At 38.0% G+C, this 16680-nt stretch overlaps 1 protein-coding gene across 2 annotated transcripts; it reads right to left on the bottom strand.

Annotated features, from left to right (window-relative positions):
• Window positions 1-12781: 12781 nt before the first annotated feature.
• zgc:153383 (protein FAM177A1) lies at window positions 12782-16390 on the bottom strand. 2 transcript variants are annotated; one of them, XM_004083659.5, is made up of 5 exons: window positions 16233-16390; window positions 15822-16025; window positions 15670-15736; window positions 13714-13811; window positions 12782-13630 (listed from the first exon to the last, which is right to left on the bottom strand). In XM_004083659.5, exons 1-5 carry the CDS (start codon window positions 16290-16292, stop codon window positions 13442-13444), a joined length of 618 nt encoding a protein of 205 aa, XP_004083707.1. In that variant the 5' UTR covers window positions 16293-16390; the 3' UTR covers window positions 12782-13441. The 2 variants fall into 2 exon arrangements, with proteins under 2 accessions (XP_004083707.1, XP_011490044.1); XM_011491742.4 differs by having other exon boundaries at window positions 15828-16025.
• Window positions 16391-16680: the final 290 nt, after the last annotated feature.

Here is a 16680-nt window from a genome sequence, read left to right as displayed (position 1 = left end):
CAATACATAACTTTGGCTTCAACATTTTTATCAGATGATTATATATATTTTAAGATACAAAGCAAAAACTAGAATTCGGAGGTAAAGAAAAAGTAATCTCTGTTTATAGTAGTAAATCAGAAAAAACATTTTATTTGACACAATTCTGACAGACAATATATTTGATAAATTGAGGTTTTTTAACTTTACATAATGTTTTTAAGGTTTTATTTGTGAATGAGAGACGACGTATTTCAAGAAACAGAAACTATAATGGGTTTTTTTGACTGAAAAGTAAAAATAAAAAACTCAAATAACTCAACAAGATATTTAAGATTTACTGTCTTAAAACAAGCCACTACATCTAAATGAAACCTTAGTTTTGGCTTATATCAACTGTAATTAGATATTTACAGTAGAAACAAAACAAAAATACATTGTGAGATTTTGTATTTTTTTCATTTTTGAGACTAATTTATCTTAACATGTGTAGTTATAGTCTTACTTTAAGATAATTGCTGTCCAGAAATAAGAACAGTTGGACTGTTGTAGCGATTAAAATAGATTATACCATGGTCCGGGTGAATACTCGATTCTCATTGGCGGCTGGGTGTGCATTAAAAAGTGATATACAACAGGATAATCACACGGTGAAAAAAGAAGTTTCAGTCACCTAGCTTAAACGTTTTGTATCACTGCACTGGCTTCTTTAAAACAACCTTTTGCTTCATCATTTGGACAGAAACAAGCGGTAAGAGGTGAACTTTCTCTCTGAACTGATGCTTTATTCAACCCATAGGAAAGATCAGCATATATATATATATATATAGCTTTATATCGCCGAATCTTGACTTCAGCGGTGGTGCGGTGCGACGCGGACTATTTGTTACTTGGTGTTGCGCCGCACCACATAACAAATAGTCCGCTTTTTGTGAGATAAGCGATCCAAATTGGAAAAAAGACTGGTTACTATTTACTTCTTTTGTAAGTGACCATGGTATAAGGGGGTTAATGGCCTTCAAAGTATATGCATTAACGCACTTCACGGAAGCAAACATCCGACGCGAAGGCATCCACGGCGTGCGTTAAAAAGTGATAATGCATACTTCGTCGGCCATTGACCCTTACATATTTGGGAAGAAAAGTGTATCAATATTCTTAATATAAAGATTAAAAAAACTCAAATTTTGAGAAAAACATCCCTTTTTTTAAAGAATATTTCCTATTACTTGAGCAGTATACCTAAATATCAGTGGATACAGCTTATTTCAAGATTTGATTTCAGTCTTAAAAGGGCAGAACATCAAAATGTCTCACCAAGAGAATTTCTTTAATTGCAATGGAAGTTTTTTGGGTCACATGATAAGAAAAAAACTTTCTTTTTTTAACTTAATTAATTGTTCACATTTTTTTTTGTTTAAATGTTAAATTAAAGCTAAAGTAGCAAGGATGCACTATTGGTAAAATATTATCTATGTGCAAAAAAAATTTAAAAATTAACAATAATATATATATATTTATATAACTAGTAATAAAAATAATCTCCTTCTCAGAAACGTTCTTCTGAAATCTTTAAAACCTGAAAAACATGCATGTCTAACTCTGCAGATGAAGACTTCCTCATCTGGCCTCAGCAAAAACAAAACAAGCTCAATAATCTCATGGATTAAGAGGAAACGCCCTGCTTTTTTTTTCAGTGGTGTCAACCGAACCGCAGCAAAACCCCGAGCCGCAGCCCAAACAAGAACAGTTACTTTTGTTGGCAAACGCTGACGGGATGACGGAGCCATGCTGCTGTTTGTGGCGTGTCAAAGTGGGGAGATGTAACACAAACATGTCCCCCCTTCTCTGCAGGCTAAATAAAAAAATAAAATAAAATAAAAAATCCACCCTTCTTTTTCACATATCCATTAGCTGAGCACTTCCGTCATCCACATGCATGTAAAGCGTGGCGTCATCCGTCTTTTTCTGCACCATTACGGCTGAATTACAAAATTTGGGGCAGGGAATTTTAGGGGAATTTAGAACGTAGAGACGATGTCCCACCAAAATTACAGCTGATCTAACGCTCAGTTTGGTTTTTTTGTCTGATAAACACAGACTACAAGTAAGAAACAAACCAACAGTATGAACATTTTTGGAGGTTTTTTTGGTTTCGCATTCCCAAACAGAACCGCTTCACCGGGCAAGAGTTGAAAATCCTCCAACCTGGAAGAAGAATCTTGAGGATCCTAAACTCTGAAGCAGGATTACAAACCCTGACATTTGTTTTCAGCTGGGATGAGAGCAGGAAGAACAAGGGAATGTGCTCAGAGAGGAGTTGGCAAGTCAGGAATTTTTGCTGGGAATTTCCCACCAGTGTCTTTGTGTGAGTGTTTGCACAGAGTGTTCTTCCCGCCCGCGTCAAGCAGCAAAAACAAGCAGGGCTCGGTGGAGTCTGCCGTCTTTTCACCAGAAACATAAAGAAACAGTTAAGATCTACCATGAAATTCCAAATCCCTTTCATTTTTATCTCTTTGAGGAGTGAAAAGAAATAATAAAACTGGGCTCAAGCGAAAGACTTTCAAATTACAAGCCCGCCAACGGAAGAACGTGCATTTGGAGAAGTCGCCTAACAAAAAATGAAAGAGCCTCGGAGTTCACAGGAAGGTTGGAGATCAGCAGTGACCTCCAGTAGCTTGTGAGGCCAACCCCCCCCCTGGAATCCCCTAAATTGTCCCTTGAATCCCTCGTCTTCCTGCTCTGCAAACTATTTGAGACTCGCAAAGCTTCAAAACTTTGTTTGAGCTTTTCTCAAAATCATCAGTCGAGATTATTTTCTTTTCATTTAGAGCTAGGATCCAGAAATGAATACTAAACTGGGTCTAAATCATTTGGCTTTATATTCTATTTAGACAATAGGAAAAACTTGATTTAAGACTTCCAAAAAACTCCAAATGCACTGGAGTTTTTGATTTAATTTTAAGGATGCTATCTTAATTTTCTATTAGTGTATTTTTCTGCAATACAGGGTGCACCAGATTCGAAAGCCCACTGTCTATTTTCTAACTTTTGTCATATATAGAAGGCACATTAAGCGAGACAAAAGAGTCAGAGATAAGGCAGTCAGTAAGGCTTTATATAGCTTTCAGCACAGTAACTGTAGAACGTGTTTGTAACACGCTACACGTTACCCATGTTTGAAGTGTTAGCCGTGTTCGGGAATTCTAAAGATCTGAAACTCCCAACCTTCTTTCCATCACGTAAAAAAATGTAAGTAATTCGATCTTACAGTTAGCGTTTTTTATGCTTGTGTGGAACTAGTTTGATATCTTATTAAAAGATTTCTTATTAAGTAAAATATACTTGCTACGTGAACAGATAATTTTGCTACTTTCTTAAAATTAGTCTTCTTTTCCTATTGTTTTTGGTTATCTCTTTTTTGTCAGGCTGTCCTGGAAGCACCGCAACTGGTACACTGCAAAAACGGATTCCTATGAAAGTAAAACAAAAACAAAACCCTCCTTTCATTGTTTATCAAGAAAGTTTGATAACAGCAAAATAATCTTAGTTTGTGAAAACACGTCTAATTGAATAAAATTGTTTTCATAAAATACGAATTCTTGGTCAGACCATTTTTCTTACCCCATTGGCAGTTTTTTTCTGTTTACTGCATTTTCCTCACAACAACTCACTTTGGAGTATAAGCTGCAGAAAGAGGAAAACTGCACTTGCACTTAAAAGTTGCACTAGAGTACAAGTTGCACTTTTGGGAGAAATTTATTGAAGAAAATACAGGACCAAGAACGGACATTTAATCTTACTTAAAACAAAAATCATAATATCTGAAAAGATAACAATGATAGATTGAATACATGCATCACTACCGTAACCCATTGATGCTTATTTAACTAGTATATTGGTGCAACATACAAGCAATCATTCTGATAACTAGAGGATAAAGAAAATGCTAACGAGCCAGCTAAACTCTATATATCCCTTCAAATCACTTAATTCGTCTTTGTCTGTGTCACTTTGGAACAACTCCACCAAACCAGGCGTCAGACTGAGCAGCTCTTCTTCTGCATTAATGTCAGTAGCAAATACTGGTACACACACCTACAGTGCCCTCCAGTGGTGGTTAGTGGGAAAATAACGAACACAAAACCCTCTTCTTTTTTTTTTTTTGAAAATCACATAGAAGTCGCACCTGAGTATCAGTCATCTGAAAGAAAACTAAAAAACAAACAAACAAAATTAAACTTATACAGTAGTATAAGTATAAAGTATGCAGAACAAAAAGAAAATCTGCCAATAACTTATCTGTAAGAGCCTGTTTTTGCAGTGTAGACTGGCAACCTGGTGCAGCTTGTTTTATCAGGGCTGAAGGATGAAGAATTGTTGTGCCCCAGATGTGCGGCAAGCACATCAATTCAACAATTCTTCTTGCCGCACATCTGCATTTTAAACCCCCTCCCTGCCACATACTGTCCATCTAAGGCTTCATCTCAGGGCAACGGGCGTCTATCGTCATGTTTTATTCACTCTGTTTGTCATCAGTCTGTGTCTGCCCCACAGATGGGCAAACAGGATGGTGCTGACAGGGTGTGGGGGGAGACAAAAGGGGACAAAAAGGGCAAAAAACCCCGTATCTAAACACGCCGTTTTTACCAGGAGGTGTGCAGACATAACAAAGGTGGCGGGCTTTGAGCGCACCGGAGGAATTCAGCCGCGAGGACCTCTTCAAAGGGCAGACAGGCCTCTGCCTGCACCAAAGCAAAGAAAGAAAGAAATAAAACCCAACAGCCTTTTTCCTTTTGTTTCATTTGTTAAATATAACAAAAGGGCTAAAAATACCTATTGTTCAGTTGTTGCGTGGGTTTGGCAGGGAGTTTCCTCACCTCGCAGAAGAGTGGAGACTTCCTTGAATAGGCATTTGGAGATCTGAAACAAGATGTTCTGGTGGATCCACAATTGAACTTTGCATTCTCAACTGTACTTCTTTGCATCTCTGCTGGAATATGAACTGTGCAGCTCCTGAAAGTCTCAGTTTTATCTTTTTAGTAAAATGGAGTTCTATTGTGTATTCATACAACTAAATTTGTCCCCGGCTGGAAGGTGACATTACATTTGTCCTTGGTGTTTGCTAATCTGTCTGAGACAGAATTTCAGTGGAAGTAAAGTGGAGGAGATGACCTACAGAAAATGATCACCATAACTTCCTCTTTCATGCTAAATTGAGTTTTTCTAAAGCAAAAGTCTTTGAGTTTTGCAGAATCTGTCAGGTTTGTCGCAATTTCTTTTAGTTCTTTTTTTGAATCTCCGGTTTCCGGTTGAATTTCCAGTTTATGACTCAGATGAAAATCATGTTTTTGGTGGGTTTTTTCTCAGATGAAGGACATAAATAAAGATGATTAATCCTAAAATTGCATTTCTGAGTATTTCTTTATGCACAATGTTGTGACTCAGAGGCAGACAAAAGCATGCAGTTTGAAAAAGATCGTATTTGTTAAATAGCAAAAACAATCAGCAGGCCACAAGCTCGCTTCTCCACTCCATTCTGATGCATCCACTTGTAGATGACTAGATCCATGTATGTCTTTGTTTTCCTTATCTGAGCTGGAATCTGGATCAAACTCCAATATTGCTCTCCATTTTTGTTGCACCTCTACTGTCAGGTTGAGTTATGATAGGCTGTAAGCTAGAGTGTGGAAACAGCTTAGTTATTGGTGACGGGAAAGGGGGTGGGGTTGCTCCGTGCCAACAGTCCCACCCCAAACACAGGTGAATTTCTAGTGAACCACTGCCGCACTGCAGAAACTATGTCCTAGAAAACAACTGTTTTTTTTAAGCTAAAAATGGCATAATCATAATTAAAAGACCACTGGGAACGCCTTTACTATAGTTTCAATGATAAGTGTGGGTCTGAGAAATGGCTCCAACCCAATGAATGTAAACAAAGGACAAAAAGGTGTCAAGCATCATATTGGTTTTTATTGATTCATTTGAAAGCCAAACTTTCTTAAAAGAAGCAGATAATTTAGTTAAACACGTCGGATTTCTTTGGGTTTGACAGCCATCTGACAATCAGGAGACTGTGCTCTAGTTGGAGTCCATTTTCAGTTATTGTCCCAAAATATATTAACTAAATTTTTGATAGTTGTCTCAAATAATGAATATTTATATGTAGAAGTTGTGTCTTTTCCCAGCAGTCAGTTATCCCTGCTATAATGTTTTTTTTTTTGGTGAACTGACAAAACCACAGACAAACTTTTGTTTTTAAAGATGCTTCAGACAGGAAGTCAAAGCATTGCCCCTTCATTTTTAGATTTCTTGTTACCTGAATGCCAGGCCGGGACATCACAAGGCAGTAGGCTCTTAAAAGATAAAGGCAGATTGGCGGAGAAAAAAAAACAACAACCTTTGCTTCTCCAACAGGCCTCCTAGTGGTTAGTTGGTGAACTACACCTGCCACCATTTATTCTCCATAACAACCAAGCTTCATTCTGGAAGTCAAAATATTGCCATCTTGGCACAACCATCATGCTAAAAATATGATAAAGAAAATGCATTAATGGGTATTCTGGTTTTTTTTCACAATATAAAGTAACAACAATTAGAATAATGTTGTTATTTTTGAATTTTATATTTAAACTAATTACTATTTCATTTGGAAACTTGACACATGTTACTATAAAACTAATGAAAATCAATTAGTTTGATTTCTTTGGCATTTTCTGACCAAGAATGAACCAGTGCTGCTTAGTTGCACCCATTCTCTTGAATGGCAGCAGTAAAAGCCCCCACAAGGTTAAAAATAAGATATTCTCCAGGTTCCTTTTAAGTCATTTGTTTTATTTTTTACCAGTTCATCACTTTCTAAAAGCCTTATGTAAACCTGCATAAAGTAAATGCAACAGCTAAACCAGACTCTGCCCTATTTCTCTTCATTCTAACTGTAACTTGTGCTTTCATGTCCGTTCATTCTTTTTTGTCACAAACAACCGCAGCTGAGCAGGGTGTCACTGAAACAGAGCGTGGTTAATATACAATGGTTTCTGGTTTGAAACCCCCCCTCTGTTCACGAGCTTTGCATTAGATTTGAGAACCCTGACAGACACATGGAAGAGGTGATGATTGGGTTGATCTTTACCGAGGAAAGTACCTAAACTGTACATTTTTGACCTCCGAGTCCCTTGCATAACCAGGCCCGGCCCATCCAGACACACTATTCTGCAGAGGACGTTTCACTACCGTTTTAGCCTGACCAGCAGTTACATAAGAGAACAGGGAAGAAGGCTGAGGCAAAGCAGTCAGGTCCAGTCAGGCCAAAGTCAAAGTGGAAGTTTTTTTTTATTTCTAGACTTTGTCATTTCTTTGCATGGAACTTTTGTTGTTGTTCCAGGATATGAAGTTGCATATCAAAAAAATGTCACAGATTTGAATTAAAGGTGCAGCTAATTCTGACGTTGGAAGAAGAAAATCCTAAATAGCCCTGGCTGGCTAATTATAGCTCGTCTTGTACTGCAAAGACCACATTGTTTTCTTCTTTCCTACTGTGCCTTTGAGCTCAACATACTGGTACTTGGTGAAAACGAAGTTTTAGGTATGGTGAGCGACTCCCATGCAGCTCTGACCAGGGTGGCAGAGGCAGAGAGTGCGGGGGCTGAAGCAGTCCCTCAGGGCAGGTTAAAGGAAGGAAGAAAGGTATCGGAGGGGGGGTTTGCAAGACTGGGTAGTGACTGCAGGCCTCAACGCCACTAGCAGCTTTAATGTCTTCTTTGTCCTTTAGCTGCTCCCTTTAGGGGGCGCCACAGTGAATCAGCTACCTCCATCTAATCCTTTCTGGGCTGGTTATAGTGGTGATTCACATGATTCCCATTACATATTGCATTACAGCTTTTACCTTATTGGGGTTTTATTGTTCACACACAGCTATGACACCTTTTCAGATCTGACATTTTTCTGTAAATCGTGCTCTGGAAATGCTTGTACTGTAAATAGATAATCCCCAAAAAACAAAACAGTTTCAGTCACATCAAATATCACATCAATTATTCATTTAACTTAAGAATACACATAATAAAATCCACCTGAGGGTAAAATTACAAAAAAATAAACAGATAAAGGAATTTTCTTCACACTACTACTACAAAAAAAATGCATGAGGAAAGCATTTTTGGAATGTAAATTCAAACTTTTCTAATCCTTCCTTGAATATCTTTGAGTCTAGAATTAAACCTTTAGATGGGTAAACTGTTTTTGTGCAAAACATCAAGCACTAAAGTTTACTGCCCCTGACAGATTCACAGTCTGAGTCCTGAGGTGTGGTGTGGATTCCTGACTGAGGTTTTGCATTTAAGAACAACATGAACCTCGCCTGGCTGCCATTCAAAACATGTGTCAGGTTACGTGGAATAACATTTTTAATAGCCAAATGACTTCATAGATGCAGCTCAGTAAAAAAAAAAAAAAAAGTGCATCACAAATGATCTGACAGAGACAAATATTTAAATAAATGCACTTCTCTGTTGCTCATGTAGGAAGATTTAGAGATTTGTGTGTTCTGTCATAAAAACACTGATAAAGATTTAAAAGGATAAGGTTTTATCTTGGGAGATGCTGTTCCCCCACCCCTCACCAATTGTGCAGCCATTTTCACATTTTCTTCACAATAACAAACAAGAAAAGCACAAAAAGGACTAGTTCCTAAAACGGCCAGAGAAAGATTTTATCCGTTCCCTAATTTTCTAGCAAATCCGGAAGAGCTAAATGCAGGAGTTCCTCACTTTACCACTATAAAAAGGACACACATTTATTATTCCCATCAACAACTGGAAAAGGCCGACGTACATTTCTTATCAATCTCTGCTAATTTCTTCAGGAGCTGGAGTTTGACGTTAAACAGTCCTGCATGTCAGTATTAGTACAATTTTTATTTTTTACCTATTATGTTATTTACAGAACCCCTTGAGATTTTTTTCTCGAAGGTAGCTACGGATAATGCTGTCTCTGCTTGCTTTGACTTGTGATATAACTCGGGACTTGAGGACAAAAGACTTGAAACTTACTGGAGATTGGTAAAACTACGACTTGGTCTCACCTACGAGGACAACCTTTTACCTTTGGTCTCTAAAAGAATCACCACTCGCATAAGGAAACGTAAATAAAGTATGTTGACAGACAAACTAGAAAAATAATATTCCTTGATATTGATGCACACTCATAGAGCGCCCATGGTGCAAAGGTGGAGCGGTCGACCTCTGACAGCCATATCCCAGGTTCAATCCCTGCCTTGCGAGCCCAAGTGTCCTTGAGCACGTCACTGAACTGCACATTGCTCCTGGTGGTTGTTGGTTGGTACTACATCAGTGAATGCTTGTGTGCACGGAGGACTGGAACTGTGACTATAAAGGGGTTTTGAGCCTTCAATGAAGCCATTTCACCATAGCTCTGGTAGCATCCTGTTACATTATTAGCATGAAAGTTGACAGAATCAAATTAGCCAAACAACCTCAAAGTGAAAATAGAGCAACTTTTCATCCAGTTTTTAACGGCGATATGTTGTACTTCAGGATCAACTTGTATATTCAATAGAACATGTTATAACATTTTTATCTTCATGGAAGGAGGAGACTCGTTCAGTTTCATTTGTTCCTTGCAGTAAATGCAAACTGGACCATAAACTAAGAGATAGTTTCATCTTCCTTTTGAAGACTGTAGAGGTTGCTCAGAAGAAATAAAGTAGACTGCATTGAGTAAATGCATTGAGCAGTTTTGCTGTAAATTATGGGGTTTTCAGCACCATAGGGCACATTAAAAGCCTCCCTTCCACTGCAGGCACATAAAGGTGTGCACGCGAGGCCGACTGCAGGTTTCACAGGTCATCTTTCTCTCAGAACCGTTGTCACGGTGATAGTGACCCATAGAGCCAAAGCTGGAGATAGGACTCTGAAAGCGCCAGGGGCTTTCCACGGCTGCAGCGTGTGAGGGCACGCGCACCCCCACGCACCCCAGCGCATGTGCAGTGTTTGGCTTGTGCGCATGAGCCTTTGGATGACCAAAGTTCACTCTACATGGATATAGTTGCAAAGTAGGAAAAAAAAGAGCATTTTTGTGGTGATGCAATAAAGATCTTAACAGTGCATTCAGAGAAAGTGTGTGAAAATAGATGCTAGCTTGGGGGGGGGGGGGGGGGGGGGGGGATGCTGCAAATAAGTGCTGCAACCGTTTTTTTTTTTTGTGCCGCAAAAGCGAAAGAGGAGCAGCTTCATGCAGCACTTGTTTTGCATTAAATCCAAAATATTTCACATGCATGGCATTGATGTTTGATGTTTAGGGGTGACGACCCTTTCTGCAGAGGCTAATTCTTTGTAGACAGTCTGTTTTGAAGCCCACGAAGGAAGTAAAGGCTAAGGGGGTGAGACAAGAGCCCAAGCGGAGTTGGAAATCCCCGTCTCTCAGCAGGCCTGCCTCTTCTTAGGCCTCAATGAGGCCCACATCAAAGGGGCTGCTGCTGTTTTCATAAGCCCCCCCCTCTCTCTCTTCTGTCTTTCTATATGCCTCACTGTCTTTACCTCCACACTTCTGTTTCCATTTATACATGTCTCCCAACGAAGAGCTACATATTTTTAGTGCCAATCATCACACAAAACTCCTGTGATGCAGCTGCAGCATAAGCTGCACCGATGTGAGTGCAGCGTATTAAAAAAAAACAGAAAAAAAAAACAGAATTCAACTGCTTCTGCTTTCTGGTTAATCGTGGAGCAGACTGGAAAACGCAGCTCAGGTGTGCTGCTGTGCAGTTTTAGAGCTTGTGGTTGGGAAGAAAATCAGAAGTGAAAATGTTAAAAAAAAAAAAAAAAAAAATCTTCAAAATAAATTTCTTTTTGGAAGCAGGATTAAACTGGAGAACCTGGAGGGGAACTTGACAGGCTTCAGATCAAGGCATTTTTTCTGCTGGTTGTGTCTGTCAGCTTCCTCACACGTGCACACGTCCACGGCTGCAGCAGAGTCACAAGGAAATGCACCGTGAACTCTAAACCCTGGATTTTCCCTGTTTAGTCACTGAATGTCAAGTGACTGCAGTGTGGCTCATCGGATGGGAGACGCTCCAGCGCTCTGCCACTTTCCAATATGCTGATCATGAGCTGTCGCTTTAATCAAGATACCACCATCAAAAATCCACCCGTTTTTTTTTAGGATTAGGTATTTACTTCACTTTTTGACTCCAAAGGCCTAAAAAAAAAGAAATGTGTCCAAAAATACTTTACATTTCTGTATTGTGCACTCTATCACAAAAATGTCTCAGATACCAATAGTTTTTCTGTTTAAGACAAGACTGCCCTCAAGTGGACAAACTGAGCATTGAATCAGTTAAAGTATTTACCGGTACTCCTATAACTACAGGTCAATTATTGAAATATTTGTACTTCAATTTACACTAAACAAAAGCGACCTAATAGATCAATTACTGATTGTTAACAATAAGCATAACATTTTTTTGTAAAGGTGTTAACATGGAAGTTAAGAATTCATTTAGAAGTGGTGTAACTTAGCAAAATCATTTTTTTTAATGGACCCATAAGCATTTTTTGCTAAATGTTTGCTATTATTGGAGTTTTTTGGTGCTAAAAATGTCCAAATATTTTATTTTATTATTTTTTTTAACTATAAGACCAGCTCTGAATAATATCTTATAATCATCATTACTAAAGTTTGCTGCATACATTCTTGTTTTATGTGTACGCTGCTTCATTTTATTTAATTTTTTTCTTAATTTAAAATATTATTGCAGCTAATAGGTAATGGTGCATTAAAGATATAAACTTGCACATTTAAAGAATACTTTTTTATCCTTAAAAAATGTGTTTTTGGGCATATGTAAACAAATCATAAATCTTATTAATATACTGCAATATGAAATGTGCTCATTATTATGTTTAAAGCAAATATTTTATGTAAGAAATTATCAAATGTCCTAAACTAATATTTAAACAAAAGTAATAATTTTCCATGTCATGTATTGCAGTTGTGCTAATCACTGATTAGCATAAAACAAAAGAGATTTTCTTAAATTACTGTTTTAGAAATGTTTTTTATATGTTTATTTCTGTTTATCTGTGTTCAAATTTCGTTCAAAGTCAATTCAAGGGCTGCGTGGTGGTGTACTCACTCGGTCTGATTCTCATATGCAGTCAGTGGGTTCAAATGCCCTCCTTCCTTTTCGCCCCACAACAGCCCTGTCTTCTACATTTCCAAAACACAACAGGACTGTACTGTGCCCCCATTTGGTTGCATTGAAACCCACTGTAATTATAAATATTAGTATACATTAGTAACGGCAGGAAGAAGACAAACATAAACACTGAGGACAGTAGACTCTGAGATAGTAACAGTTGTAACTGTAAAACTGACTCACTTACCCAAAAAAAACAACATGAACTACTGCCGCTCTGCAGAAACTACGTCCTAAGAATCGACAGTTTTTTAGATTTTTGCTTAAAAACAGCATAATCATATTCAAAAGAGCATTGTTACGCCGTTATAATGGATCAACACATGATCGGAATGGATCTTGAAGTTCTGGCACCATCATGAATGCGAGGAGCAGTGATGTCACAAAAGGAAGCGCTGTGTGGTGAGCGAGCAGCGTCCAGGACATCACAGCCGTCCCCTTCGCCCCCTGACACGGCTCTTCTGTTGCCAACGGCGAGCCCTCGCATCGCTCACTTCGCCGCAGACAAAAGACAGACGTCAGCGACCATGTCGGCTCGTTTCACCTCATCAGGATTCGAAAAAAATGACGAGCGAAAAGACGAGACAAGTTACGTAACACTTTATTTTGTTACTAAATCAATAGAAAATACCTCAATAAATTAAAATAAATACACAAATATTAAAAAAAATGTACAAAAACTGGTAAAAATGTATTTTTTTTGCCCCTTTGTACAGACTTTTTAGTCATTCTGCATAATTTCCTGGAGATATGAAGCAACACAGACTAGTCAGACACATTCATCTCCTCTTAAGTCGTGTTAGTTGGGTGTAGACACAGGTAAACCTACAAACCAGTTCAGTGCTTCCACATTAAAATGAGTTCTAAAACAGAAAAGCACATTACAAATGTTCAGCTCTTTGGTGCAGCCAGGTGTTAAAATGCTTCAACACATCTGCAGAGGATGGAGACTTTGGATCTGGAACGGCCCTGTTGACTTTTTGTTTTGTTCTTTTAGATTTAGGCACAGTGTGGTTGCTCAGAGGCACGCGGGAGCAACATTTCTCGCTAACTGTTCCAGCAACATCCTGCCGCCTCATTGCTCAACATGTATCATTGCACGCCAACTGTCCTCGCAGGAATCCAGCTGTGCTGCCCATCCGAAGCTGTGTTACGCACAAACCCAAAAGCTTGGTGAAACAAGACGTTTTTTTGTGTTTTTAACTTTTTTTTTTTTTATAGTACCGTCGGGCTCTCGAGGGGCCGTTATGTTGCCGTGACAATGACAGGAACTGTGATGGTTTTCGGAGCAGAGCGACTTTCATTCTCGATTTGATAGGAAACTCCCGGACGAGCCCCCGGTTCTTCCTCTTGTGCGTTTGTCACCACCTCTTCCTGGTCAACCGATCGGTCCGCTTCCTCCGACAGCCGGTTTTCCTCCTTTACATCTTCCCTCTAACAGATAAATCGGGATGTAGATTAGCTAATACAAACCCACAGATCCAACGTGAGAAAAGCACTTTTTTGATGAGTCACACCTCTTTCTTTATTCTGTAGTATTCATCGATGGCGTATTGATATTTGGCAGATGTTATTCCAAAGAGGGAAGCCATCCTCTCCCCAAGATAGTCACATGCTAGAAAGGAAAAACAGACTTTTTTTTAAAATTTATATTACATTTGAAAGGTTTTATACAATTGTATTTATTTGAAATAAATATGAAAAGTAAAATATTTGTGGGGAAGTTGAGGCAAATGTTTTAAAGTTGCAAGAAATACCATATAAAGAATGAAAAAATGTTCGGTGTTTATAACTGTAAGTGGAGATATAAGAAAATCTGATTATTGTAACAAGAAAAATCTTTTTCTATGAACATTTTAAAATCTTTTTTTAAGTTTAAATTAGAGATACTTTTCAAAATAGTTTTAAATCAGTGTTATGTTCAGTGTTATGTTCTCACAATCCATCAAAAACATGTATTAACTTAAGTATTTTTTGCTTGATAAGTGGCCATAAATAGCTCCAGAGTTGTTTTCGACATAAGAGCAGCATTTTCAAAATGTGATAATAAAAAATAAACCTAAATAGAGAAGCTTTTGCTTTGAAATTCAGGTAATTAAAAAAGATGCATTGTCATGGGTCAAAATTAAGCACAAAATAAAAAAAAAAAATATATATATATATATATTTTTTTTACAAATGAGTGGCAACAAATATACCGCCCCCCCATGTTTGTATCTCAATAAAGATACAAACTTTTGTAGGAGAAGTATCAGAGTATTAGGCACACCAGAAACTACAAAAGTAAACAAATATATCAGAATAAAGTCAAACGTTTTGAAAAGAATAAGGTAAAAATTTTACAAGAATGAGAAAAAGTCATGCAATCATAATAACCTTCAAAAGAATTACAAATAAAAAAGATATACAGTCAGGAGCATAAATATATGGACAGAGACACATTCTTTCTCATTTTGTTTCTGTACATTACCACAGAGAATTTGAAATAAAACAACTCAGATGCCATTGAAGTGCAGACAGAAAGAGTGAGTCTCTGTATATATTTTTTTGGTCCGTCCGTCTTATATATACTACATAAAGTTGTCATTTTACCAGGCAAGCGTCATGCTTTTTCAAAAAAAGTTACATTTAACTTTTAAAAAGGTTCCAACTAAGACAAAAAAACATTTCCTGTTTCATTTATGTTACAGACATTCATAGAAACTTCTGAAAAATCGCAGAAACGGCTTTACTGTTAATTTTAAATCCAAAACTTTTGTAAAGTATCACTTTTCCTTCGAAATTATTATTATTATTCTTGTACAATTTTGACTTTGTTCTTGTGAAATCTTTGTTCTTTTATTCTCCTAGAATGTTGCCTTTTTAAAATTTTTTTTTTACGATTTTCGTAAAATGTCGACTTTTTATCTAATTGTACGAACTTTTTCATACACAATTGGGACATTTTTCTCCTAATATTATGACTTTTTTCATAGATCGTTGAGTTTTATTTCTAAAATTTTTACAATTTTAATAAATGTGTGACGTTTTTCCGTACAATCCTGGCTTTTTCTCATGTAATGAATTCATTCTCGTATTTTTTTTAAGATTTTTCAAATAATTGTACAATTTCTTCTCCTACATTTTTTTTATTTTTTTTTTTACCAACCATTCTTGTGATGTTAACTTTTCTTTAATAATTGTTAAATTTTCATAAAATGTTGACTCATCATTCTAGGCATTTTTTTTTCGTAAAAGAAAATTGTTCTAGTTTTTTTTTTCTTTATTCTCGTAAAATTTTGACTTTTTTCTTATAATTTTACAACTATATTCTCATTTATTCCTTTTCTTTGACAATGTCACAGAAAACAAAACAAAAATCTGAAGTTTCCTTGTTTTTTCTTTCCAGCTGTGTTGTCACAGAGGTGTTTTGTGTATTTAGTGTGTAACATAGGGACGCAGAAAGTGTCTCTGTTGTCTCCTGACAGACAAACCTGAGATGGTTGAGGTGGCTGCTCTCCACATGTGGAACCAGAAATATGGTCCCCACGTCATCTTTGACTGTAAACATAAAAACAATCCATGAAACCGGGATAAAGGCACCGGAGCTCCCGGAGTGGAGACCCCTCTGCCGCCCGCTCCTCACCCTCACCGCATCGACCGGGGAGGACAGCAGGTCTCTCTTCTCCGGCTCGCCGCCCTCCTCCTCCTCGTCGGTGCTGTATTCCTCCATGGTCTCCCCGCTGGAGAAGTGGATGACGCGCCGGGGAGCCTTCTCCCTCTGCGGCTGCGGCCCCGCGCTGTCGTTCATTTCCCCGAGCTCCACGCTCTCGAAGTCCTTCCCCTGATTCTGCGACATGAGGGAGCAATTAGAGAACTTCGGAGGCTTTCTTTCTTTCTTTTAATAGCTCCGAGGTTTCAGCGGTCTTTTAAATTGGTCTCAGATATGCGGTAGTAATGTGTCGCTGCCCGGCACGGCTCGGTACGGCTGAGGACACGTACCGACCACATACAAAACACAGCTTCAGGGCAGAAACAGAGGGCGTTGTTTACCGACCTGCACCGCTCCCGCGCCCCCTCCATGGATGCTCGAGAGGTACAGGGAAATGTCCGCCATGTTTGTCTTCTTCTTTGTGATGATGCTGCGCAGACAGCGTCCACTCCTTCCGACAACGGTCAGATGCGGAAGTTCCACTTCCGGCAAAAAAATTATTTTTCCCCCCATTTTATAAAAATGTACACTTTAAATGTTAAAATTATTCCTTAACACCGCTAAGATCAACCGTAACTTCATTATTATTATTACTTATTTTTTATTTTATGTTTTAAATGTTCACATTTCTGTTGTAAATGTAACTTATTGTTTATTCCTAGCCAGGACTTCCTTAAAAAAGAAGTTCTTAATCTCAATGGAGCATTTCCTGGGTAAATGAAGGTTAAAAAAATGATAAAGGGTGTCTCACATTAAGCGTTATTCCATAACACATTAAGTATTATGAAGAAAT

This window comes from Oryzias latipes, chromosome 24 (genome assembly GCF_053564925.1).
Source record: "Oryzias latipes strain Hd-rR chromosome 24, Olatipes_Hd-rR_3.1".
NCBI lineage: Eukaryota > Metazoa > Chordata > Actinopteri > Beloniformes > Adrianichthyidae > Oryzias > Oryzias latipes.
This window is presented reverse-complemented; position numbering and strand designations above follow the sequence as displayed.

Bases quoted from the DNA above. Each gene is read 5' to 3' on its own strand.
- zgc:153383 (XM_004083659.5), bottom strand. From the start codon at position 16,292: ATGGCGGACATTTCCCTGTACCTCTCGAGCATCCATGGAGGGGGCGCG. The intron at 16,026-16,232 runs GTCGGTAAACAA...CTCATGTCGCAG, and splicing joins GGGGCGCGGGAGCGGTGCAG to AATCAGGGGAAGGACTTCGA. The intron at 15,737-15,821 runs GTGAGGAGCGGG...TTATGTTTACAG, and splicing joins CCCCGGTCGATGCGGTGAGG to TCAAAGATGACGTGGGGACC.